At 42.3% G+C, this 25,780-nt stretch overlaps 3 protein-coding genes across 3 annotated transcripts; 2 read left to right on the top strand and 1 right to left on the bottom strand.

Annotated features, from left to right (window-relative positions):
• Nucleotides 1-79: 79 nt before the first annotated feature.
• On the top strand, nt 80-11,667 carry LOC113647061 (amine sulfotransferase-like). Its single transcript, XM_027153628.2, has 6 exons — nt 80-454; nt 9,514-9,716; nt 10,118-10,244; nt 10,346-10,440; nt 10,607-10,787; nt 11,137-11,667. Exons 1-6 carry the CDS (start codon nt 292-294, stop codon nt 11,331-11,333), a joined length of 966 nt encoding a protein of 321 aa, XP_027009429.2. The 5' UTR covers nt 80-291; the 3' UTR covers nt 11,334-11,667.
• A 2,907-nt stretch (nt 11,668-14,574) lies between these two features.
• On the top strand, nt 14,575-16,761 carry LOC113647062 (amine sulfotransferase-like). The gene is made up of 5 exons (XM_027153629.2): nt 14,575-14,882; nt 15,256-15,382; nt 15,484-15,578; nt 15,701-15,881; nt 16,227-16,761. Exons 1-5 carry the CDS (start codon nt 14,613-14,615, stop codon nt 16,391-16,393), a joined length of 840 nt encoding a protein of 279 aa, XP_027009430.2. The 5' UTR covers nt 14,575-14,612; the 3' UTR covers nt 16,394-16,761.
• Nucleotides 16,762-18,231: 1,470 nt separating this feature from the next.
• LOC113647068 (amine sulfotransferase-like) lies at nt 18,232-25,623 on the bottom strand. Its single transcript, XM_027153637.2, has 6 exons — nt 25,112-25,623; nt 19,987-20,189; nt 19,697-19,823; nt 19,512-19,606; nt 19,149-19,329; nt 18,232-18,756 (listed from the first exon to the last, which is right to left on the bottom strand). Exons 1-6 carry the CDS (start codon nt 25,272-25,274, stop codon nt 18,629-18,631), a joined length of 897 nt encoding a protein of 298 aa, XP_027009438.1. The 5' UTR covers nt 25,275-25,623; the 3' UTR covers nt 18,232-18,628.
• Between the last annotated feature and the right edge of the window lie 157 nt (nt 25,624-25,780).

The following is a 25,780-nucleotide window of genomic DNA, read 5'->3' on the forward strand; positions in this document are numbered from 1 at the left end:
TGATTCCAAACACCTCTAACATTTGGTATATAAATTATTGACCCTTTGTAAAGCTCCAGTTTAGCTGAAGCTCCGTGGTGACAGTTTCATGTAAAAAGGTGAACTGAGTGATGGAGGAACAGCTGGTTGTGTCACACTTATGGCTTAAAGAAATCCTCTCAAAATGATTGACAGTGACTCCACCCACTTTCCACGCCCACTCAGGACTCTTACCCTCTGAACTCGAACCTGGTGTGCTTGTATAAGACGTGTGTGTGTGAGTGTGTGAGAGTGAGTTGAACGCACCACACCATGGCTGAGCAGGAGTTCCAGAAGATCGGAGACAAGCTCCTGTCCTACAGAGGATTCGTCTTTCCTCAGTTTAACAAGGACAGTTTTACACAGTACAAAGACAGTGCGAAGACGTTCCAGATCAGAGACGATGATGTTTATGTCATTACATTTCCTAAATCTGGTGAGACACACACACACTCACTCACTCACTCTCACTCTCACTCTCACTCTCACTCTCACTCTCACTCTCACTCTCTCTCTCTCTCTCTCTCAAACACACACACACACACACACTCTCTCTCTCTCTCTCTCTCTCTCTCTCTCTCTCTCTCTCTCTCTCTCTCTCTCTCTCACTCACACACACACACACACTCTTTCTCTCTCTCCCCATTTACAGCATGTGACAGACCCTCTTATCCAGAGCGACGTACATAAGAGCTTAAATCTCCATCATTAGATACATTAATGCTGCTCACTAGGTTACATACTTAAGATACCATGAGTTTAAAACATTTGTTCAAAGTTACAATGAAAAAGTTTAAATGTTAATTTAATGTTATTTTTTTTTTAATAAATACAAAAGATAGGGAAAGGAGTGCTAGTTGAAGTGTTTCCTTAATAAGTAGGTCTTCAACCATTGTTTGAAAATAACCAGTGACTCAGCTGTCCGGACCTCTAGACCGGGGTGTCAAACTCAGGTGTAATTATATTTGTCCCACCAGATCATATCAGATGTGCATTACAGCTGACTAGCCGCATGCTCCGTAATACTACTTATAAAGCTAAATAAAAAGTGAAGCTGCTGTAAAGCTTTATTGTGGCAGCAGAAACAGCAAAATCTGCCCTTTAATGTGGGAGAGTTTGTCAAAAAGTGTATGGTCAAAGTTTGTGACATGAACATCACTGATGTGTCTTTTATTATGTTGGCTTTGTAGAAGCCAACATTCTGATTTCCGTTATAAGCTTATTATTATTATTATTATTATTATTATTATTATTATTATTATTATTATTATTAGACAAAAAATTATTTAAAAAAATGCGGCCCAGGGCGTTCGAGCCACATGCACCAAATTCGGATATGTTGTAGACCCTGGTCTGAAGTTTGTTGCTTCTATTTTTCTAAGAGATCGGAATTCCGGCATTCCCGGTACGGAAGCTCAAAGTGGCCTTTTCCCCCATAGACTTCCATTATAAAATTTTGAGGTTTGTAACTCGGCAAGTTTTCGAGCAATTTACACCGAACTCGGACAGGTTCTTTAGAACCTTACTTACCGAAGTTTTTATTTTGGACTTCCGACGGAATTTTCGGTTCTCCGGTAGTCGACGATCGAACATTCCATAGACTTGAATGGGGAATTCCGAAAATTCCTCTAAGCTCTCACACACACAGCGTGCGAAGAGCTCAGGCACGGCTTCTCTCTCTGTGATCCATGCAGTATAATAATAAGTAGAATCCATTAGTGACTGCAGTATTGACATGAAATGTCCAAACCCTCAGTAGCCACTTTTTGCCAAAAGTATTGGCACCCCACCGGATATTCTGGTGACGTCACTCGACACCACGTGACGTCACGTGTAGCCCCACCCCCAAACCAAGCGAAATCAAAAATTTGCACAACATGGACATGTGACATATCAAAACACTCAGCACAATGAGGGGAACTGCCCCACGGGTATTATGGTCACGTCACGTGACGTCACGTGATGTCACATGTAGCCCCGCCCCAAAAATAAGCAAAATTAAAAATTTGCACAACATGGACATGTGACATATCAAAACACTCAGCACAATGAGGGGAACTGCCCCACGGGTATTCTGGTCAAGTCACGTGATGTCACGTGAGGTCACGTGTAGCCCTGCCCCCAAAAGAAGCGAAATCAAAAATTTGCACAACATGGACATGTGACATATCAAAACACTCAGCACAATGAGGGGAACTGCCCCACGGGTATTCTGGTCACGTCACGTGACGTCACGTGTAGCCCCGCCCCCAAAACAAGTGAAATCTAAAATTTGCACAACATGGACATGTTACATATCAAAACACTCAGCACAATGAGGGGAACTGCCCCACGGGTATTCTGGTCACGTCACGTGACGTCACGTGTAGCCCCGCCCCCAAAACCAGAGAAATCAAAAATTTGCACAACATGGACATGTGACATATCAAAACACTCAGCACAATGAAGGGAACTGCCCCACGGGTATTCGGATCACGTCACATGCTCATGGCCGATCACCTCCAAAAGTATTGGCACCCTAGCGGTCCAGTAGCTTTCACAATCTTTCTGTCCACTCGCCTCCAAAATGCACCGGCCTTTGCGAATACTTGCACCGTCAAAGCCAACATCAAAGTTTGTCGCGACGAACTTTACAAATCTAGTTATTATTATTATGTTGGCTTTGTAGAAGCCAACATTCTGATTTCCGTTATAAGCTTATTATTATTATTATTATTATTATTATTATGTTGGCTTTGTAGAAGCCAACATTCTGATTTCCGTTATAAGCTTATTATTATTATTATTATTATTAGACAAAAATTTATTTAAAAAAATGCGGCCCAGGGCGTTCGAGCCACATGCACCAAATTCGGATATGTCGTAGACCCTGGTCTGAAGTTTGTTGCTTCTATTTTTCTAAGAGATCGGAATTCCGGCATTCCCGGTACGGAAGCTCAAAGTCGCCTTTTTCCCCATAGACTTCCATTATAAACTTTTGAGGTTTGTAACTCGGCAAGTTTTCGAGAGATTTACACCGAACTCGGACAGGTTCTTTAGAACCTTACTCCGAACGAAGTTTTTATTTCGGACTTCCGACGGAATTTTCGGTTCTCCGGTAGTCGACGATCGAACATCCCATAGACTTGAATGGGGAATTCCGAAAATTCCTCTAAGCTCTCACACACACAGCGTGCGCAGAGCTCAGGCACGGCTTCTCTCTCTGTGATCCACGCAGTATAATAATAAGTAGAATCCATTAATGACTGCAGTATTGACATGAAATGTCCAAACCCTCAGTAGCCACTTTTTGCCAAAAGTATTGGCACCCCACCGGATATTCTGGTGACGTCACTCGACACCACGTGACGTCACGTGTAGCCCCGCCCCCAAAACAAGCGAAATTAAAAATTTGCACAACATGGACATGTGACATATCAAAACACTCAGCACATTGAGGGGAACTACCCCACGGGTATTCTGGTCACGTCACGTGACATCACGTGATGTCACATGTAGCCCCACCCCGAAAACAAGCAAAATTAAAAAGTTGCACAACATGGACATGTGACATATCAAAACACTCAGCACAATGAGGGGAACTGCCCCACGGTTATTCTGGTCACGTGACGTCACGTGAGGTCACGTGTAGCCCCGCCCCTAAAACAAGCGAAATCAAAAAGTTGCACAACATGGACATGTGACATATCAAAACACTCAGCACAATGAGGGGAACTGCCCCACGGGTATTATGGTCACGTCACGTCACGTGATGTCACATGTAGCCCCGCCCCAAAAATAAGCAAAATTAAAAATTTGCACAACATGGACATGTGACATATCAAAACACTCAGCACAATGAGGGGAACTGCCCCACGGGTATTCTGGTCATGTCACGTCACGTCACGTGACTTCACGTGTAGCCCCGCCCCCAAAACAAGCGAAATCAAAAATTTGCACAACATGGACATGTGACATATCAAAACACTCAGCACATTGAGGGGAACTGCCCCACGGGTATTCTGGTCACATCACGTGATGCCACGTGAGGTCATGTGTCACCCCGCCCCCAAAACAAGCTAAATTAAAAATTTGCACAACATGGACATGTGACATATCAAAACACTCAGCACATTGAGGGGAACTGCCCCACGGGTATTCTGGTCACGTCACGTGATGTCGCATGTAGCCCCGCCCCAAAAATAAGCAAAATTAAAAATTTGCACAACATGGACATGTGACATATCAAAACACTCAGCACAATGAGGGGAACTGCCCCACGGGTATTCTGGTCATGTCACGTCACGTCACGTGACTTCACGTGTAGCCCTGCCCCCAAAACAAGCGAAATCAAAAATTTGCACAACATGGACATGTGACATATCAAAACACTCAGCACATTGAGGGGAACTGCCCCACGGGTATTCTGGTCACGTCACGTGATGCCACGTGAGGTCATGTGTCACCCCGCCCCCAAAACAAGCTAAATTAAAAATTTGCACAACATGGACATGTGACATATCAAAACACTCAGCACATTGAGGGGAACTGCCCCACGGGTATTCTGGTCACGTCACGTGACGTCACGTGTAGCCCCGCCCCCAAAACAAGCAAAATCAAACATTTGCACAACATGGACATGTGACATATCAAAGCACTCAGCACATTGAGGGGAACTGCCCCACGGGTATTATGGTCACGTCAGTTGACGTCACGTGTAGCCCCACCCCCAAAACAAGTGAAATCAACAATTTGCACAACATGGACATGTTACATATCAAAACACTCAGCACAATGAGGGGAACTGTCCCACGGGTATTCTGGTCACGTCACGTCACGTCACGTGTAGCCCCGCCCCCAAAACAAGCGAAATCAAAAATTTGCACAACATGGACATGTGACATATCAAAACATTCAGCACAATGAGGGGAACTGCCCCACGGGTATTCTGGTCACGTCACATGCTCATGTCTGCTCACCTCCAAAAGTATTGGCACCCTAGCGGTCCAGTAGCTTTCACAATCTTTCTGTCCACTCGCCTCCAAAATGCACCAGCCTTTGCGAATACTTGCACCGTCAAAGCCAACATCAAAGTTTGTCACGACGAACTTTACAAATGTAGTTTCTAATTTAATTTCTTATGTGTTTGTAATAACGAGCTCTGGTTGTTCTAAATCCTGTGTTTAAGTAAAACTAAAGTTTGTTTCCATATGAAAAAGGTTGAACATTACAAATCAGTTGTAGTTAATTTTACAATAAATATTCAGTTTGGCTGTGACTTTATCTCAGTTTTTTATTTTGGCTCTGACTTTATCTCAGTTTTATATTTTGGCCTGTGATTTTATCTCAGTTTTATATTTTGGCCCGTGACTTTATCTCAGTTTTATATTTTGGCCTGTGACTTTATCTCGCTTTTATATTTTGGCCTGTGACTTTATCTCAGTTTTATATTTTGGCTCACTGTGAATTAGAGTTTGACTCCCCTGGTCTAGACCTACACACAAAATTCACATCACACTATTCTAGAACAAAGTGAGTTAAGCAGATAGTACACAAAAGTCAGGAACCTTCTTCACCAGAAGACAATATATTCAGATGAAGAGAGTTAAAGCACACTGAAGAGTAGGCTGGTTCACCTTCAATTTAAATGAGTCAATAAATCTCTCTCTCAAAATTCCACATGGAGTTCACGTCTCCTCTTTAGTATAACTGGTCTAACTGGAGCTGGTAGATCTCTAGATGCCTCAGGATCCTCACAGAGTCGCCCTCATCTCAGTGGAGGTCCAAAATGTTCATGACACAGAAGACGATCTGAGCTGGTACAATTACTGGATGCCTCGTGATGGTAGAAAGAGAGAAGCAGTGGAGAGGAATTAATGTAGCTGCTGTTTATAATATTAACAAGCACTAGATGATAATGTACATTTTGTCAGATGTAATAGTACACAGTATTATGGGATGTATTTTGTGTACACCTGACTAAAGAGATGAGTTTTTAATCCACATTTAAACTGGGAAAGTGTGTCTGAGCCCCGAGCACTATCAGGAAGACTATTCCAAAGTTTGGGAGATAGATAAGAAAACACTCTACCACCTTTAGTAGACTTAGATATTCTGGGAACTAGCAGAAGTCCTGAGTTTTGTGATCTCAGAGAGCGTGAAGGATTGTAGCATATGTGTGTGTGTGTGTGTGTGTGTGTGTGTGTGTGTGTGTGTGTGTGTGTGTGTGTGTGTGTATAATTTTGGAGTGTGCTGATGGATATTTGTGTTCATCAGCCACAAGAGTGTTACGAAAGTCAGGCACTGATGTAGGTGAGGTAGGGTGGAGTCAGCGTTCACATTCATCCCAAAGGTGTTCAGTAGGGATGAGATCAGAAAACAACCACATATAGCAGGAAAGGTCAGGTGACCCAATACTTTTGGAAATATAATGTATACCAAGTGTATCACCAAGGCCATATCCCAAACTGTAGGGAGATTCCAGCTCTGTCCTTGAAAACAACTCAAAATTATTGTGATGTTTTACAAATGACAAAACTGATGTTAATTAAATTAAGCACTTCGTGTTTTTTGGGTTAACACCAGGGGCGGTTCTAGGGTTTCGTCTTTATGGGGTTTTAGCCCTCAGTGAGAATTTAAAACAAGAAGAGTTCTATATTATATATTATATGACAACTCTGGTAATAAGAATAGTGACATTTCACTGCTTTTGGTTGCCGTCTTTGCGTCTTTCCGCCGATTAACGTTATAGATAAACGCCTCCAGCTCTGACTGCGCGTGCACGCTGCGCGTACCTGTGCTTTTCCGTTCAAATAAAACAGACAGCTGAAGACGCACTTTTGAAACACTACAACACACGCGTGTAAAAGTATGGAGTAAAAGCAAAGTAAAAAAATCGCTCTTGGATCAAACTGATAAATAAATTTCTTTCCCATCGACGACATGTCCTGCATTTTAACGTCATTTTTATTGTTTATTTATGAAAGTAAAAATGATCCTTATAATTTTAGGGTGGCTGAGATTACAGACAGGGGGCTGAAGATACCCTTAAAAAGGGCTAGAACCAGTGGTGTAGTCTACGTGATACGCAGGTATACGCCGTATACCCACTAGGAAAGCGTGAGGATACGTAACAATATCGTTTTGTGACAGAACTTTCATTCATAAATTCACCCTGTCTGTGTTGCGAACACAGACTGTGGTTGCGATTGCGAATCACTAACATTTTTGGACCATCGGGGCTTCCGTGGCCTGTGACCTGATCTGACGTCACCTACCGAGAAGGAAAATCAGTTGTTTTGTGGCGCAAATGTGAAATGAACTAACTAACGTAAAAGAAGATCTGAAACAAAAGCAGACTCAAACTACACTCTGAGTGTTTTCGGAAGCCTGCGCCTAAAGCTACAGCAGCTTCTGGTGACACTTCACCCACAGCCCGAGTACAAATATATTTGGAAAGCTTTGTAAACTACCAGTTCATAATATTCTGCAATGAAAGAGTGTTGGTGGTACTGGACACATGTTTATTGTTCACTCTTAAATGTACATTGAAAATTGACAGCTGATAAAACCTGTGCTCCAGGTCCCATATTCATATAACATTTAAGGCTAAATGTAGCTCTTAAAGGTATAAAGTTCACCCAAAAATGAAAATTGTGTTTTTTCCTCACTCTCAATTTGTTCCAAAACTGTATGAGTTTTTTCGTCTGTTTAATACAAAATATGATATTTTGAAAAATGTTGGTAATCAGACAGTTGGCAGCACCCATTGACTTTCATAGTCTATATTTTTTCCTACTGTGAAAGGGACCTGGAGCGCACGTTTTATCAGCTGACTGTCTTTTGTTGCTTATAATAAATGTGAATGTTGATAACACATAAGCAGTATTTAATAATGCTCTCAATTACATGTAGATGCATATTTGTGTGTGGTGGTGCCTATGGGGTGTCGCTCTAGGATGGGTGCGTATGAGGCCGGGGGGGGGGGGGTCACAGTATACTCACTACAAAAAACTAGACACCACTGGCTAGAACCGCCCCTGGGTGACACAATTCACAACGCATTCGCCAGGAATCCTTTTTGACGCCGATTATTACAAACATCTCCCTCATATATGGCCATGTGTGTTCAGGAATGTCCTCGTTGTTAGTTATTTTAACAACGGTGACTCCCTCTGAATTAACATTAGCCATTCTTTTTGTAGGCGTGATGCTCATTGTTAGCTCCGCTATCCTTAGTCTATGTCTGATAGCCAGTAAATAATACCAGTCACATGGGGAAAAAGCCGCACAATGATAGGATGATAGGCTGGAAACAGCGCTCAATGAGAAGAAATAATACTAAAAGTAACAAGTCTGTTTTGAAAATGTAAGAAATAAAAAGTACAGATTTGTGTAAAAATGTAATGAGTAAAAGTCAAAAGTTGTCCGAAAAATAAATAGTCGAGTAAAGTACTGATACCAGAAAAATGTACTTAAGTACAGTAACGAAGTATTTTTACTTCGTTACTTCCCACCTCTGGATACAGACAGGATGTTTCTCAGCTTGGTGATATTTTTAAGGTGAAGAAGGCTGTGTTTGTAATATGGTGATATGAGTTTAAAGACAAGTTACTGTCTAATAAACTCCAGGTGTTTCACTGTCTTTAAAATAATTTTCTAGTATTTTAGACATAAACAGAAGATGTGAGATATGTCTGTAATTTGATAGTTCATTAGGATCTAAATTAGGTTTCTTAATGAGGGGCTTAATAACTGCCATCTTGAAGGATTTAGGGACCTAAAGATAACAAGGAGTTAATAATATTAAGAAGAGACTCACCAGCTTTATGTAACACTTCCTAGTCATTTAGTTGGAATGTGATCTAACACATGTTGTACTTTTAGCTGTAGTAATAAGTTTAAAATAAATAAATAAACAAACCAACAAACATAATAATTAGTCCCATTACAACCAGGTGAGTATGACGAGACACGTGACACAAAACACACTGCCGGAACGCCCCCTAATGGTCCGGTAAAGAATGTCGAAGCAGATGTCCTGACAGTGTGTGTGTGTGTGTTTGTGTGTGATAATTTAATATAAGTATATGTTTTAGTTTTTATTTTCCTATTAAACCTGACTGTAAAACCCCACATGATCTCCAGGCCTTGTTTATCAGACTAGAATCCCTAGAATAGTGGCAGCCTATTGCAGCTTAAAAACATTCCCACTGTGAGATGAATAAAGGTTTCTCTTATCTTAGCGTCTCGTAGCGTATCTGTAAATCATTCACCAGGGAACTGAAGGTGAATCTGTGAACATATCTTGAGACCATTGACACAGCACAGTACTAACGGATTATAAATGAAGAACAAACCCTGTGCTCATGTTTTCCCAAAGCTTTCCACCCTATGTTTGAGTCCCATGTGTTCATCCTTTAATAAGTTGTATATCAGAGCTGATATTTATGAATACACAATGTGAGCTAACTTGTAGCTCCACCCACAAACCAGCTTCCTATAAATCTGTCTCAGGTTCGGTTTGGACTCAGCGCATCATAACGCTGCTGTATGAGGACGAGTTTCCGGAGGCTGTGGAGCAGAGTTCATACGACCGTATGCCCTGGTTGGAGTTTCCTCAGAATGGGGAGGATTATAGCACTCGTCGCTCCCCCCGGCTCTTCTGCTCTCACCTCCATGAGGACATGGTGCCCCATGGCCTACAGGACAAAGGAAAGGTGGGACACACACACACTCACACAGAAACACACAGACACACACACACATAGACACTCACTCACACACACAGACACACACTCACACAAAGACACACACACAGACACACACACACACAAAGACACACACACATAGACACTCACTCACACACACAGACACACACACACACACTCACACAAAGACACACACACATAATCAGACACACTCACTCACACAGACACTCACACAAAGACACACACACACATGGACACACACAGACACACACACAATCACACACACCCACGCAGACACTCACACAAAGACACACACATAATCACACACACACCTTTATTATCTACCATGATACACGTGTCCATCCCCCGGTGTTAACATTAGCTAACAGTGATGTTTAATTTTATTCCAGATCATCTATGTGACCAGGAACCCCAAAGACATCATGGTGTCCTACTTCCACTTCACTCACTACATGAAGCTTTTAGAGTGTTTAGAGACGCACGACGAGCTGATGGAGAAATTCTTTAGTGGGCGGAGTCAGTTCTCTTTGTACCCCACACACACATACACACAAAATTGTGTGTTTTGTGTATGTTTTGTGTGTACTGTGTGTTTATTGTGTGTGTTTGGTGTGTAGTGCTCGGAGGCTGCTGGTTTGATCACATCAGAGGCTGGTACACCAACAAATACAAGTACAACATCCTGTTCCTCAGCTATGAGGAGATGATAAGGGTGAGACACACACACACACACACACACACACACACACATACACACATACACACACACACACACACACACACACACACACACACACCATGACCTACAGCTACTTTAGCATTAGAGTTGCTGGTATTCGGTGTCTGAATGAGTGTAAAAGCGTGTTGTGGTGTTTCAGGACCTGAGAGGAGTCGTGGTGCAGATTTGTACGTTTTTGGGGAAGAACCTGTCAGATGATGTCATCGACAGCGTGGTGAAAAAATCCAGCTTCAACTACATGAAGAAAGACCCCAAAGCCAACTATGAGAATTTACCTGATGATATGGTAGATCGTAAGAAAGGACGCTTCCTACGCAAGGGTACGGAGGAGTGAGAAAGGGATCATCTGAGCTTCAGCTTCAGTTCACTGTTTACTCACAATTACTCACTTCTCAGCTCTCACACACACACACACACACACACACACACACACACACACACACACACACACACACACAAACTCTCACTAATACTTTTAAATCAAAACATTGACTGAAAATGGATTTACATCATTTAGGGGATTTTTCTCATCCCTGTAGCTCCTGTGTAGTGTTTTGTAGATGATCTGCAGTCCTGAACCTGCTGCTTCAACATCTAATGCTGTGCTGTGTGTGTGTGTGTGTGTGCATGTGTGTGTGTGTGTGTGTGTGTGTGTGTGTGTGTGTACAGGTACAGTAGGAGACTGGAAGAACTCTCTGACAGTGACACAGAATGAACACTTTGACCGTGTTTATCAGGAACAGATGAAAGACCTGCCACTGGACTTTGTGTGGGACATCACTGACATACACACACACACACACACACACACACACACACACACACACAGTAATGGTAATGGGGACACACCTGTCCCATTGTCATAGAGATTAATAAGTAATGTAGAAGCTATTTGTCTATTTTTGTTTGTGTAATGTTAACACTTAGTTTATTTGTTAAGTTTTTTGGTCTTTTGTGTTAATTTACGTTAATTAGAATGTTTACTCTTTTTTTTTTGGTATTTTTCTAATTGGATTGGTTAGTATTTCTTTTGTATTGGGTTAGGCCATGTGCACCTAGGGGACAAAAGGGGTTCAGTTGTTTCAGCCCAGAATGCATCTGAATGTGCCTGAGGTTTTTTACCTGTTTGTCCAGCCAGTTGGGGACAAGGAGCAGGAGACCCAAAACCTGCAAACCTTCTAATAAAGCTCACCAAATGCATCATCTGCCTTGGACTTAATCCTTTAACTGCGTAAACCACAACCCATGGTGTATCTTGGTGATTATTTGGTATTTTGGAGTTTAGATTGATTCTTTTTTTAATTTCATTTAATTTGACTGGCGGGAGTACGTAGGAGTGGGCGGGAGTACGCAGGAGTACGCTGGAGTAGACGGGGTGAGTACGCGGGAGTGGGCGTGAGTACGGGGAGTGGGCGGGAGTACGCAGGAGTGGGCGGGAGTGGGCGAGTACGCGGGAGTGGGCGTGAGTACGCGGGAGTACGTGTGAGTGGGCGTGAGTACGCGGGAGTGGGCGGGAGTACGCATGAGTGTGCGGGAGTACGCAGGAGTGGGTGGGAGTATGCGGGAGTGGGCGGGAGTATGCAGGAGTGGGCGGAAGTATGCGGGGGTATGCGTGAGTGTTCAGGAGTATGCAGGAGTGGGTGGTAGTATATGGGAGTGGGCGGTAGTATGTGGGAGTGGGTGGTAGTATGTGGGAGTGGGCGGTAGTATGTGGGAGTGGGCGGTAGTATGTGGGAGTGGGCGGTAGTATGTGGGAGTGGGCGGTAGTATGTGGGAGTGGGTGGTGGGAGTGGGCGTATCCTGATTTAGTCATGACTTACATATATATATGTAAGCAAATGTACAGTTAAATTCATTTTGGATCATTTAGACACTAATGATAATTCTTGGACTAAATTTCTTTTAATACTGTTCACATAAACAGGGAAATTCCATCAAATACCAGTATTTTGCTTTATTTAAAAGTTTCATATAGTCAAAACACCTTAATTATAATGAATAAACTTAATATATTTCTATGGAAAAAATATGAGGTACAATGATGAGAAATACCTGTTACAATAAAAACATAATCTCAAACTGTTTATTAATGTATTTAACCCTCATTCCTAAACAAATGCATGCATGAATATGTCTGTTCTCACTGGGGAGACACCTAACTGTTATCTAGTCTACTCTCCTTTTGCTTTGTAATTTATTATAGTTAATAGCCCCATATCTCACTTAGGACCCCTCTTCTCAGATTACAAACCCAGGGTTGTTTTCTGATGCGTCTCACAAGATCAACACTTGCTAATTAATTGGGTTTTTTCTAGATGCTTATATTGAAGTTTAGAAATTAAGCAGTGTGGTTCTCCTTTGGGTAAAATTAGTCATATGATTCTCATTTTTAATGATGTATGCTAGATGATGCCCAGGTTAACTACAGTAAGTCTTCATAAGTCATGACTAAATCAGGATACGCCCACTCCCACCACCCACTCCCACATACTACCGCCCACTCCCACATACTACCGCCCACTCCCACATACTACCGCCCACTCCCACATACCACCACCCACTCCCACATACCACCACCCACTCCCACATACCACCACCCACTCCCACATACCCCTGCCCACTCCTGCATACTCCTGAACACGCACGCATACCCCCGCATACTTCCGCCCACTCCCGAATACGCCCGCCCACTCCCGCATACTCCCACCCACTCCCGCGTACTCCCACCCAGTCCCACGTACTCCCGCCCACTCCTACGTACTCCCGCCCCCTCCTGCATACTCCCGCCCACTCATGCGTACTCCTGCCCAATCATGCGTACTCTCGCCATGTGTGTTCAGGAATGTCCTCGTTGTTAGTTATTTTAACAACGGTGACTCCCTCTGAATTAACATTAGCCATTCTTTTTGTAGGCGTGATGCTCATTGTTAGCTCCGCTATCCTTAGTCTATGTCTGATAGCCAGTAAATAATACAGTACACCAGTCACATGGGGAAAAAGCCGCACAATGATAGGATGATAGGCTGGAAACAGCACTCAATGAGAAGAAATAATACTAAAAGTAACAAGTCTGTTTTGAAAATGTAAGAAATAAAAAGTACAGATTTGTGTAAAAATGTAATGAGTAAAAGTCAAAAGTTGTCCGAAAAATAAATAGTCGAGTAAAGTACTGATACCAGAAAAATGTACTTAAGTACAGTAACGAAGTATTTTTACTTCGTTACTTCCCACCTCTGGATACAGACAGGATGTTTCTCAGCTTGGTGATATTTTTAAGGTGAAGAAGGCTGTGTTTGTAATATGGTGATATGAGTTTAAAGACAAGTTACTGTCTAATAAACTCCAGGTGTTTCACTGTCTTTAAAATAATTTTCTAGTATTTTAGACATAAACAGAAGATGTGAGATATGTCTGTAATTTGATAGTTCATTAGGATCTAAATTAGGTTTCTTAATGAGGAGCTTAATAACTGCCATCTTGAAGGATTTAGGGACCTAAAGATAACAAGGAGTTAATAATATTAAGAAGAGACTCACCAGCTTTATGTAACACTTCCTAGTCATTTAGTTGGAATGTGATCTAACACATGTTGTACTTTTAGCTGTAGTAATAAGTTTAAAATAAATAAATAAACAAACCAACAAACATAATAATTAGTCCCATTACAACCAGGTGAGTATGACGAGACACGTGACACAAAACACACTGCCGGAACGCCCCCTAATGGTCCGGTAAAGAATGTCGAAGCAGATGTCCTGACAGTGTGTGTGTGTGTGTTTGTGTGTGATAATTTAATATAAGTATATGTTTTAGTTTTTATTTTCCTATTAAACCTGACTGTAAAACCCCACATGATCTCCAGGCCTTGTTTATCAGACTAGAATCCCTAGAATAGTGGCAGCCTATTGCAGCTTAAAAACATTCCCACTGTGAGATGAATAAAGGTTTCTCTTATCTTAGCGTCTCGTAGCGTATCTGTAAATCATTCACCAGGGAACTGAAGGTGAATCTGTGAACATATCATGAGACCATTTACACAGCACAGTACTAACGGATTATAAATGAAGAACAAACCCTTGTTTCCACCCCATGTTTGAGTCCCATGTGTTCATCCTTTAATAAGTTGTATATCAGAGCTGATATTTATGAATACACAATGTGAGCTAACTTGTAGCTCCACCCACAAACCAGCTTCCTATAAATCTGTCTCAGGTTCGGTTTGGACTCAGCGCATCATAACGCTGCTGTATGAGGACGAGTTTCCGGAGGCTGTGGAGCAGAGTTCATACGACCGTATGCCCTGGTTGGAGTTTCCTCAGAATGGGGAGGATTATAGCACTCGTCGCTCCCCCCGGCTCTTCTGCTCTCACCTCCACGAGGACATGGTGCCCCATGGCCTACAGGACAAAGGAAAGGTGGGACACACACACACTCACACAGAAACACACAGACACACACACACATAGACACTCACTCACACACACAGACACACACTCACACAAAGACACACACACACACACACAGACACACACACATAGACACTCACACAGACACACACACTCACACAAAGACACACACACATAGACACTCACTCACACACACAGACACACACACACACTCACACAAAGACACACACACATAATCAGACACACTCACTCCCACAGACACACACACACTCACACAAAGACACACACATAATCACACACACACCTTTATTATCTACCATGATACACGTGTCCATCCCCCGGTGTTAACATTAGCTAACAGTGATGTTTAATTTTATTCCAGATCATCTACGTGACCAGGAACCCCAAAGACATCATGGTGTCCTACTTCCACTTCACTCACTACATGAAGCTTTTAGAGTGTTTAGAGACGCACGACGAGCTGATGGAGAAATTCTTTAGTGGGCGGAGTCAGTTCTCTTTGTACCCCACACACACATACACACAAAATTGTGTGTTTTGTGTATGTTTTGTGTGTACTGTGTGTTTATTGTGTGTGTTTGGTGTGTAGTGCTCGGAGGCTGCTGGTTTGATCACATCAGAGGCTGGTACACCAACAAATACAAGTACAACATCCTGTTCCTCAGCTATGAGGAGATGATAAGGGTGAGACACACACACACACACACACACACACACACACACACCATGACCTACAGCTACTTTAGCATTAGAGTTGCTGGTATTCGGTGTCTGAATGAGTGTAAAAGCGTGTTGTGGTGTTTCAGGACCTGAGAGGAGTCGTGGTGCAGATTTGTACGTTTTTGGGGAAGAACCTGTCAGATGATGTCATCGACAGCGTGGTGAAAAAATCCAGCTTCAACTACATGAAGAAAGATCCCAAAGCCAACTATGAGAGTTTACCTGATGATATGGTAGATCATAAGAAAGGACGCTTCCTACGCAAGGGTACGGAGGAGTGAGAAAGGGATCATCTGAGCTTCAGCTTCACTTCACTGTTTACTCACAATTACTCACTTCTCAGCTCACACACACAGACACACACACACACACACACACACACACACACACACACACACACACACACACACACACACAAACTCTCACTAATACCTTTAAATCAAAACATTGACTGAAAATGGATTTACATCATTTAGGGGATTTTTCTCATCCCTGTAGCTCCTGTGTAGTGTTTTGTAGATGATCTGCAGTCCTGAATCTTCAACATCTAATGCTGTGCTTTGTGTGTGTGTGTGTGTGTGTGTGTGTGTGTGTGTGTGTGTGTGTGTACAGGTACAGTAGGAGACTGGAAGAACTCTCTGACAGTGACACAGAATGAACACTTTGACCGTGTTTATCAGGAACAGATGAAAGACCTGCCACTGGACTTTGTGTGGGACATCACTGACATACACACACACACACACACACACACACACACACACACACACACACAGTAATGGTAATGGGGACACACCTGTCCCATTGTCATAGAGATTAATAAGTAATGTAGAAGCTATTTGTCTATTTTTGTTTGTGTAATGTTAACATTTAGTTTATTTGTTAAGTTTTTTGGTCTTTTGTGTTAATTTACGTTAATTAGAATGTTTACTCTTTTTTTTTTGGTATTTTTCTAATTGGATTGGTTAGTATTTCTTTTGTATTGGGTTAGGCCATGTGCACCTAGGGGACAAAAGGGGTTCAGTTGTTTCAGCCCAGAATGCATCTGAATGTGCCTGAGGTTTTTTACCTGTTTGTCCAGCCAGTTGGGGACAAGGAGCAGGAGACCCAAAACCTGCAAACCTTCTAATAAAGCTCACCAAATGCATCATCTGCCTTGGACTTAATCCTTTAACTGCGTAAACCACAACCCATGGTGTATCTTGGTGATTATTTGGTATTTTGGAGTTTAGATTGATTCTTTTTTTAATTTCATTTAATTTGACTGGCGGGAGTACATAGGAGTGGGCGGGAGTACGCAGGAGTACGCTGGAGTAGACGGGGTGAGTACACGGGAGTGGGCGTGAGTACGGGGAGTGGGCGGGAGTACGCAGGAGTGGGCGGGAGTAAGCAGGAGTGGGCGGGAGTGGGCGAGTACGCGGGAGTGGGCGTGAGTACGCAGGAGTGGGCGGGAGTAAGCAGGAGTGGGCGGGAGTGGGCGAGTACGCGGGAGTGGGCGTGAGTACGCGGGAGTACGTGTGAGGGGGCGTGAGTACGCGGGAGTGGGCGGGAGTACGCAGGAGTGTGCGGGAGTACGCAGGAGTGGGTGGGAGTATGCGCGAGTGGGCGGGGGTATCCTGGAGTGGGCGGGAGTATGCAGGAGTGGGCGAAAGTATGCGGGGGTATGCGTGAGTGTTCAGGAGTATGCAGGAGTGGGTGGTAGTATATGGGAGTTGGCGGTAGTATGTGGGAGTGGGCGGTAGTATGTGGGAGTGGGCGGTAGTATTTGGGAGTGGGCGGTAGTATTTGGGAGTGGGCGGTAGTATGTGGGAGTGGGCGGTAGTATGTGGGAGTGGGTGGTGGGAGTGGGCGTATCCTGATTTAGTCATGACTTACATATATATATGTAAGCAAATGTACAGTTAAATTCATTTTGGATCATTTAGACACTAATGATAATTCTTGGACTAAATTTCTTTTAATACTGTTCACAATAACAGGGAAATTCCATCAAATACCAGTATTTTGCTTTATTTAAAAGTTTCATATAGTCAAAACACCTTAATTATAATGAATAAACTTAATATATTTCTATGGAAAAAATATGAGGTACAATGATGAGAAATACCTGTTACAATAAAAACATAATCTCAAACTGTTTATTAATGTATTTAACCCTCATTCCTAAACAAATGCATGCATGAATATGTCTGTTCTCACTGGGGAGACACCTAACTGTTATCTAGTCTACTCTCCTTTTGCTTTGTAATTTATATAGTTAATAGCCCCATATCTCACTTAGGACCCCTCTTCTCAGATTACAAACCCAGGGTTGTTTTCTGATGCGTCTCACAAGATCAACACTTGCTAATTAATTGGGTTTTTTCTAGATGCTTATATTGAAGTTTAGAAATTAAGCAGTGTGGTTCTCCTTTGGGTAAAATTAGTCATATGATTCTCATTTTTAATGATGTATGCTAGATGATGCCCAGGTTAACTACAGTCCCGCCCACTCCTACGTACTCCCGCCAGTGAAATTAAATGAAATTAAAAAAAAGAATCAATCTAAACTCCAAAATACCAAAAATCACCAAGATTGTGGTTTACGCAGTTAAAGGATTAAGTCCAAGGCAGATGATGCATTTGGTGAGCTTTATTAGAAGGTTTGCAGGTTTTGGGTCTCCTGCTCCTTGTCCGCAACTGGCTGGACAAACAGGTAAAAAACCTCAGGCACATTCAGGTGCATTCTGGGCTGAAACAACTGAACCCCTTTTGTCCCCTAGGTGCACATGGCCTAACCCAATACAAAAGAAATACTAACCAATCCAATTAGAAAAATACCAAAAAAAAAAAAGAGTAAACATTCTAAATAACGTAAATTAACGCAAAAGGCCAAAAAATAAACTACTTAACAAATAAACTAAATTTTAACATTACACAAACAAAAATAGACAAATAGCTTCTACATTACTTATTAATCTCTATGACAATGGGAAAGGTGTGTCCCCATTACCATTACTGTGTGTGTGTGTGTGTTATGTGTGTATGTGAGTGATGTCCCACACAAAGTCCAGTGGCAGGTCTTTCATCTGTTCCTTATAAACACGGTCAAAGTGTTCATTCTGTGTCACTGTCAGAGAGTTCTTCCAGTCTCCTACTGTACCTGTACACGTACACGTACACACACACACACACACACACACACACACACACACACACACACACACACACACACAAAAGCACAGCATTAGATGTTGAAGATTCAGGACTGCAGATCATCTACAAAACACTACACAGGAGCTACAGGGATGAGAAAAATCCCCTAAATGATGTAAATCCATTTTCAGGCAATGTTTTGATTTAAAGGTATTAGTGAGAGTTTGTGTGTGTGTGTGTGTGTGTGTGTGTGTGTGTGTGTGTGTGTGTGTGTGTGTGTGTGTGTGTGTGTGTGTGTGTGTGTGTGTGTGTGTGTGTGTGAGCTGAGAAGTGAGTAATTGTGAGTAAACAGTGAAGTGAAGCTGAAGCTCAGATGATCCCTTTCTCACTCCTCCGTACCCTTGCGTAGGAAGCGTCCTTTCTTACGATCTACCATATCATCAGGTAAACTCTCATAGTTGGCTTTGGGATCTTTCTTCATGTAGTTGAAGCTGGATTTTTTCACCACGCTGTCGATGACATCATCTGACAGGTTCTTCCCCAAAAACGTACAAATCTGCACCACGACTCCTCTCAGGTCCTGAAACACCACAACACGCTTTTACACTCATTCAGACACCGAATACCAGCAACTCTAATGCTAAAGTAGCTGTAGGTCATGGTGTGTGTGTGTGTGTGTGTGTGTGTGTGTGTGTGTGTGTGTGTGTGTGTGTGTGTGTGTGTGTGTGTGTGTGTGTGTGTGTGTGTGTGTGTGTGTCTCACCCTTATCATCTCCTCATAGCTGAGGAACAGGATGTTGTACTTGTATTTGTTGGTGTACCAGCCTCTGATGTGATCAAACCAGCAGCCTCCGAGCACTACACACCAAACACACACAATAAACACACAGTACACACAAAACACACAATTTTGTGTGTATGTGTGTGTGGAGTACAAAGAGAACTGACTCCGCCCACTAAAGAATTTCTCCATCAGCTCGTCGTGCGTCTCTAAACACTCTAAAAGCTTCAGGTAGTGACTGAAGTGGAAGTAGGACACCATGATGTCTTTGGGGTTCCTGGTCACATAGATGATCTGGAATAAAATTAAAGTGCTAATTAAAGCTGATTATTAAATCTGTACAGATTAGAGCAGTGTTGGGGAGAGACATCACTGTTAGCTAATGTTAACACTGGGGGCTGGACACGTTAGATAATAAAGGTGTGTGCGCGCGTGTGTGAGTGTGTGTGTGTCCCACCTTTCCTTTGTCCTGTAGGCCATGGGGCACCATGTCCTCATGGAGGTGAGAGCAGAAGAGCCGGGGGGAGCGACGAGTGCTATAATCCTCCCCATTCTGAGGAAACTCCAACCAGGGCATACGGTCGTATGAAGTCTGCTCCACAGCCTCCGGAAACTCGTCCTCATACAGCAGCGTTATGATGCGCTGAGTCCAAACCGTACCTGAGACAGATTTATAGGAAGCTGGTTTGTGGGTGGAGCTACAAGTCAGCTCACATTGTGTATTCATAAATATCCGCTCTGATATACAACTTATTAAAGGATGAACACATGGGATTCCGACACTTGATGGTTAAATAATGTTCTATTCTATTGGGCTAACTGAGCCACTTCATGCTAGCTACTTTAAGCTAGTAGGCATGGCAGAGTGCACTGGGTGTTTCCTAATTTGCATACTCATGTGTGGAAAGGTGTAATTATGTCTGGTTATGTTTGGTGATTGACGTCTTAAAGTTCCACTCAACAGCAGCAATTAATCATGATTAAGTGTAATAAAAATGCACCAGATGGTCTGGAGCATCTGGGGTATGTGGTAGCCTAATGGTTAAGGTGTTGGCCTACTGATCAGAAGGTTATTAATTCAAATCCCAGAACCACAAGGCTGCCACTACTGGGCCCCTAAGCAAGGCCCTTAACACTCATTTGCTCAGCTGTATAAATTGAGAGAAATTGAGAGTCACTCTGAATAAGGATGTCTGCGTAATGCTGTAAATGTAGTGTTTGGTGTAGGGATATCACCCAGTGTACCGTGACCAGAACTACTTCTCATTGTATTAATGCAGTGTGTGAATGTTACAGATGAAAAGCTTTGGGAAAACATGAGCACAGGGTTTGTTCTTCATTTATAATCCGTTAGTACTGTGCTGTGTCAATGGTCTCAAGATGTGTTCACAGATTCACCTTCAGTTCCCTGGTGAATGATTTACAGATACGCTACGATACGCTAAGATAGTCATTTAGTTGGAATGTGATCTAACACATGTTGTACTTTTAGCTGTAGTAATAAGTTTAAAATAAATAAATACACATAATAATTAGTCCCATTACAACCAGGGGTCTCATTTATAAAACTGTGCGTAGGATCCCTACTAAACGTTTACGTACGCCCAAAAGACAAAAATGGCGTACGCCAAAAAAAAATTCCGATTTATAAACCGTGCGTACGCACACCTGTAAGCAATGTTCCCATTATAAATCACAGATCACCCGCAGATGTGCGTACGTGAACCAGCCTCAAATCCCGCCCTGTACACGCCCATTTTTAACCAGAAATAGTCGATGCAAATCACTGCGCGGACACGAGAGTGGACCTCGTTATAATGAGTTTCCTCTGCGCTCTGTGTGTTTAAAAATGGGGTGAGGAGTCAGCGTCTCAGGGGTAGCCACTTTCGCCTGCAGGTTATAATTATATTAAAAACAAAATTGTTACAGTTTCTACTTTTTAATATTGTTAAGCTCACCAAGAAGCCAGCCATCACGTAGCTACTGCGCCTGCATTTAGTCTGTTCCCTACACTGTTATGTGTCAAGATAAAGGAATCATGTGTTGAACCAGGCCAGCCACAATGTTTGTGAGGGTCATGTTGGAGTCACATATGATTTGCACATTAATAGAATGCACATGCTTTCTATTAACATAAGCAAATTCATTTTCAGATGGTGCCCTTATAGCAACATGAGCACAGTCAATTGCGCCGATTACATTTGGGAAACCAGACGTTGCTGCAAAATTTCATTTTAATTTCGGCCTGTTCTCGCACAGTGTAGGGGAACCTGATGGGCCAAGAAATCATCATGGTCCCTGAAAACTCGTTCTCTCCTTATTCTCCCATTGGCGTAATCGTCCAACAGTGCCAGAAGTGCCAGCAGTGCCATCATGAAGCATTACATACCCTTGTCACCGGAGGATTTATATGTTTCTAGCAGACTGATCGTTAACACCATGACAAAATCACAGAATTAATTTGTGGGCGAAAATTTAAGACGAAAATGTTATAGTGAACACATACTTCTTCATGACGGTTTTGTAATGAACACCATAATAGTTAGGACCGATGATGAGGAGCGATTGTGCAACTGCTTCCCGGGCGCCGCGGCATAAATGGCTGCCCACTGCTCCGGGTGTGTGTTTTCACTGCTGGCTCGCTCTCTCTCTCTCTCTCTCTGTGTGTGTGTGTGTGTGTGTGTGTGTGTGTGTGTGTGTGTGTGTGTGTGTGTGTGTGTGTGTGTGTGTGTGTGTGTGCACTTTGGATGGGTCAAATGCAGAGAACGAATTCTGAGTATGGTTCACCATACTTAGCCGTATGTCACGTCACTTCATGACTGTATTTGCAGACTTTGACATTTTATGATATGTACATTAAGGAAAATATTTAGTTTTACACCGTGTTCTGCATTTCTCTAATAAAAGGGTATTTCATGCTATTCTGTATGACATGTAGTCGCACCATCTCCTCCTGCGTTCCCGTTGTGGACAATGTGACTGTAAGCGCTGGTTATTCATTCATTCATTCATCTTCTACCGCTTATCCGAACTACTCGGGTCACGGGGAGCCTGTGCCTATCTCAGGCGTCATCGGGCATGCATCAAGGAAGGATGCACCCTGGACGGAGTAGTGCTGATTATTACATTTTGAATTACGTTTGGATTTTACTAGTTGTATATAGCCTAAAACAATCGGCACAAATAACACTGTTGGATTTAATCTTCATGATAATGTGGATATAACGTATGAAATGGAGTGAAAATTTAATGTCATTAATTTTTATAATCGTTCTTCTCACATGAATTTTCTACAATCTAATTTCAGTTCACGACCTCACCATCTGTGTCGCCAATTCCCTTAGTCTCCAGAAAGTGCGTACGCACGTCTCAAAGTTTGCTTAAAGGTGCGCACATTTTCCTGTCAAGTTTGTTTTTATAGATCACAACCTTTGCGCGAAAACTGGCGTACGTACGTTTCCAGCCCCGTTTTGTGCGTACGCACACTTTATAAATGAGACCCCTGGTGTTTATTAGACAATAACTTGTCTTTAAAATCATATCACCATATTACAAACACAGCCTTCTTCACCTTAGAAATATCACCAAGCTGAGAAACATCCTGTCTGTATCTGATGCTGAGAAGCTAGGTCAAGCCTTCATGACCTCTAGACGGGACTATTGTAATTGTAGATTAAAAACTCATCTCTTTAGTCAGACATACACATAATACATCCCATAATATTGTGCACTATTACATCTGACAAAATGTACTTTATCATCTGGTACTTGTTAATATTATAAACAGCAGCTATGTTAATTCCTCTCCACTGTTTCTCTCTTTCTACCATCACGAGGCATCCAGTAATTGTACCAGCTCAGATCGTCTTCTGTGTCATGAACATTTTGGACCTCCACTGAGATGAGGGTGACTCTGTGAGGATCCTGAGGCATCTAGAGATCTACCAGCTCCAGTTAGACCAGTTATACTAAAGAGGAGACGTGAACTCCATGCGGAATTTTGAGAGAGAGATTTATTGACTCATTTAAATTGAAGGTGAACCAGCCTACTCTTCAGTGTGCTTTAACTCTCTTCATCTGAATATATTGTCTTCTGGTGAAGAAGGTTCCTGACTTTTGTGTACTAACTCACTTTGTTCTAGAATAGTGTGATGTGAATTTTGTGTGTAGGTCTAGACCAGGGGAGTCAAACTCTAATTCACAGTGGGCCAAAATATAAAACTGAGATAAAGTCACGGGCCAAAACATAAAACTGAGATAAAGTCACGGGCCAAAATATAAAGCTGAGATAAAGTCACGGGCCAAAATATAAAACTGAGATAAAGTCAGAGCCAAACTGAATATTTAATGTAAAATTAACTACAACTGATATGTAATGTTCAACCTTTTTCATATGGAAACAAACTTTAGTTTTACTTAAACACAGGATTTAGAACAACCAGAGCTCGTTATTACAAACACATAAGAAATTAAATTAGAAATAAAAGACACATCAGTGATGTTCATGTCACAAACTTTGACCATACACTTTTTGACAAACTCTCCCACATTAAAGGGCAGATTTTGCTGTTTCTGCTGCCACAATAAAGCTTTACAGCCTTTACAGCAGCTTCACTTTTTATTTAGCTTTCATGAACAAAGTCTGACGGGAAACCAGACTTTTTTTTCATCTCCTCCACCTTCTGGAGCTTCTGCTTTACATCCAGGTCCTTATACTTCTCATAATGTTTCGTGTCATAGTGTCTTCTTATGTTCTATACTTTTGTTACAGACACATTAGCTCCGTTAGCACACAAGACAAACAGGTCTGTCCTTTATATATGTGAACAGATAATCTGCCTCCCTCCTGTCCTGTAAGCTCCTATTGTCCATCTGTCGTTTGGACATTTTTGTGGAGGGTGAATTAACTTGCCCGATGTGACTGTAACAGGGTTGTTAACGACTGTCAACAGAGAATGAGGGGCGCTTGGTGTTCCTGACTACGCGTCAGTACAGTGGCAAGGCATTCTGGGATTTGTAGTATTACGGAGCATGCGGCTAGTCAGCTGTAATGCACATCTGATATGATCTGGTGGGACAAATATAATTACACCCGAGTTTGACACCACGGTCTAGAGGTCCGGACAGCTGAGTCACTGGTTATTTTCAAACAATGGTTGAAGACCTACTTATAAAGGAAACACTTCAACTAGCACTCCTTTCCCTATCTTTTGTATTTATTAAAAAAAAAAAAACATTTAAACATTTTCATTGTAACTTTGAACAAATGTTTTAAACTCATGGTATCTTAAGTATGTAACCTAGTGAGCAGCATTAATGTATCTAATGATGGAGATTTAAGCTCTTATGTACGTCGCTCTGGATAAGAGGGTCTGTCACATGCTGTAAATGGGGAGAGAGAGAAAGAGTGTGTGTGTGTGTGTGAGTGAGAGAGAGAGAGAGAGAGAGAGAGAGAGAGAGAGAGAGAGAGAGAGAGAGAGAGTGTGTGTGTGTGTTTGAGAGAGAGAGAGAGAGAGAGAGAGAGAGAGAGAGAGAGAGAGAGAGAGAGAGAGAGAGAGAGAGAGAGAGAGAGTGTGTCTCACCAGATTTAGGAAATGTAATGACATAAACATCATCGTCTCTGATCTGGAACGTCTTCGCACTGTCTTTGTACTGTGTAAAACTGTCCTTGTTGGAAGTAGGAAAGACGAATCCTCTGTAGGACAGGAGCTTGTCTCCGATCTTCTGGAACTCCTGCTCAGCCATGGTGTGGTGCGTTCAACTCACTCTCAAGCCGCCTTCACACTGCACACGACAAACGACCGCAGGTAAACCGGAAGTCATTCATTTCCTATGGAGAGTCGCCAGGTCCCTGCGTGAGGTGCCGACCATCTGCGGCTCCGTTTTGAGCGTTGGATCCGTTAAAAACTTGAACTTGTGCGACTACACCGCATCCGATATGCCGACCGTATGTGATGTACTTCAATGTTGTCCAATCAGGTTCGTGTGCGCGAGGTGATAAGAATTATTAAAAAGTATTAACATAAACTTTAGTAATTTTTAAACTTTATCCAAAACAATCTTTTTGTTTTAAATACATTGTTATTGATAAAAAAAAGTAATAAATTAATTTATATTGTGTTATATGTATTATTTTTAATGTTGTCCCATGTTTCCTCAAATTATTCGCGGCATAGATTGTTTGTACTCCTGACGTCATTCACCATGATAAATGCTAATTAAGTTTGCAAACATTTAGCCCATTTCGGTAA

This window comes from Tachysurus fulvidraco, chromosome 1, assembly GCF_022655615.1.
Source record: "Tachysurus fulvidraco isolate hzauxx_2018 chromosome 1, HZAU_PFXX_2.0, whole genome shotgun sequence".
Taxonomy (NCBI): domain Eukaryota; kingdom Metazoa; phylum Chordata; class Actinopteri; order Siluriformes; family Bagridae; genus Tachysurus; species Tachysurus fulvidraco.

What these genes read in the sequence shown, in the direction of transcription:
- LOC113647068 (XM_027153637.2), bottom strand. Translation starts at nt 25,274, where the DNA reads ATGGCTGAGCAGGAGTTCCAGAAGATCGGAGACAAGCTCCTGTCCTAC. An exon ending in CATTACATTTCCTAAATCTG is followed by an intron (nt 20,190 to 25,111) that starts GTGAGACACACT and finishes AATCTGTCTCAG; the next exon opens with GTACGGTTTGGACTCAGCGC. An exon ending in GCCTACAGGACAAAGGAAAG is followed by an intron (nt 19,824 to 19,986) that starts GTGGGACACACA and finishes ATTTTATTCCAG; the next exon opens with ATCATCTATGTGACCAGGAA.
- LOC113647061 (XM_027153628.2), top strand. Translation starts at nt 292, where the DNA reads ATGGCTGAGCAGGAGTTCCAGAAGATCGGAGACAAGCTCCTGTCCTAC. An exon ending in GAAATTCTTTAGTGGGCGGA is followed by an intron (nt 10,245 to 10,345) that starts GTCAGTTCTCTT and finishes TTTGGTGTGTAG; the next exon opens with TGCTCGGAGGCTGCTGGTTT. An exon ending in GCTATGAGGAGATGATAAGG is followed by an intron (nt 10,441 to 10,606) that starts GTGAGACACACA and finishes GTGGTGTTTCAG; the next exon opens with GACCTGAGAGGAGTCGTGGT.
- LOC113647062 (XM_027153629.2), top strand. Translation starts at nt 14,613, where the DNA reads ATGAATACACAATGTGAGCTAACTTGTAGCTCCACCCACAAACCAGCT. An exon ending in GCCTACAGGACAAAGGAAAG is followed by an intron (nt 14,883 to 15,255) that starts GTGGGACACACA and finishes ATTTTATTCCAG; the next exon opens with ATCATCTACGTGACCAGGAA. An exon ending in GCTATGAGGAGATGATAAGG is followed by an intron (nt 15,579 to 15,700) that starts GTGAGACACACA and finishes GTGGTGTTTCAG; the next exon opens with GACCTGAGAGGAGTCGTGGT.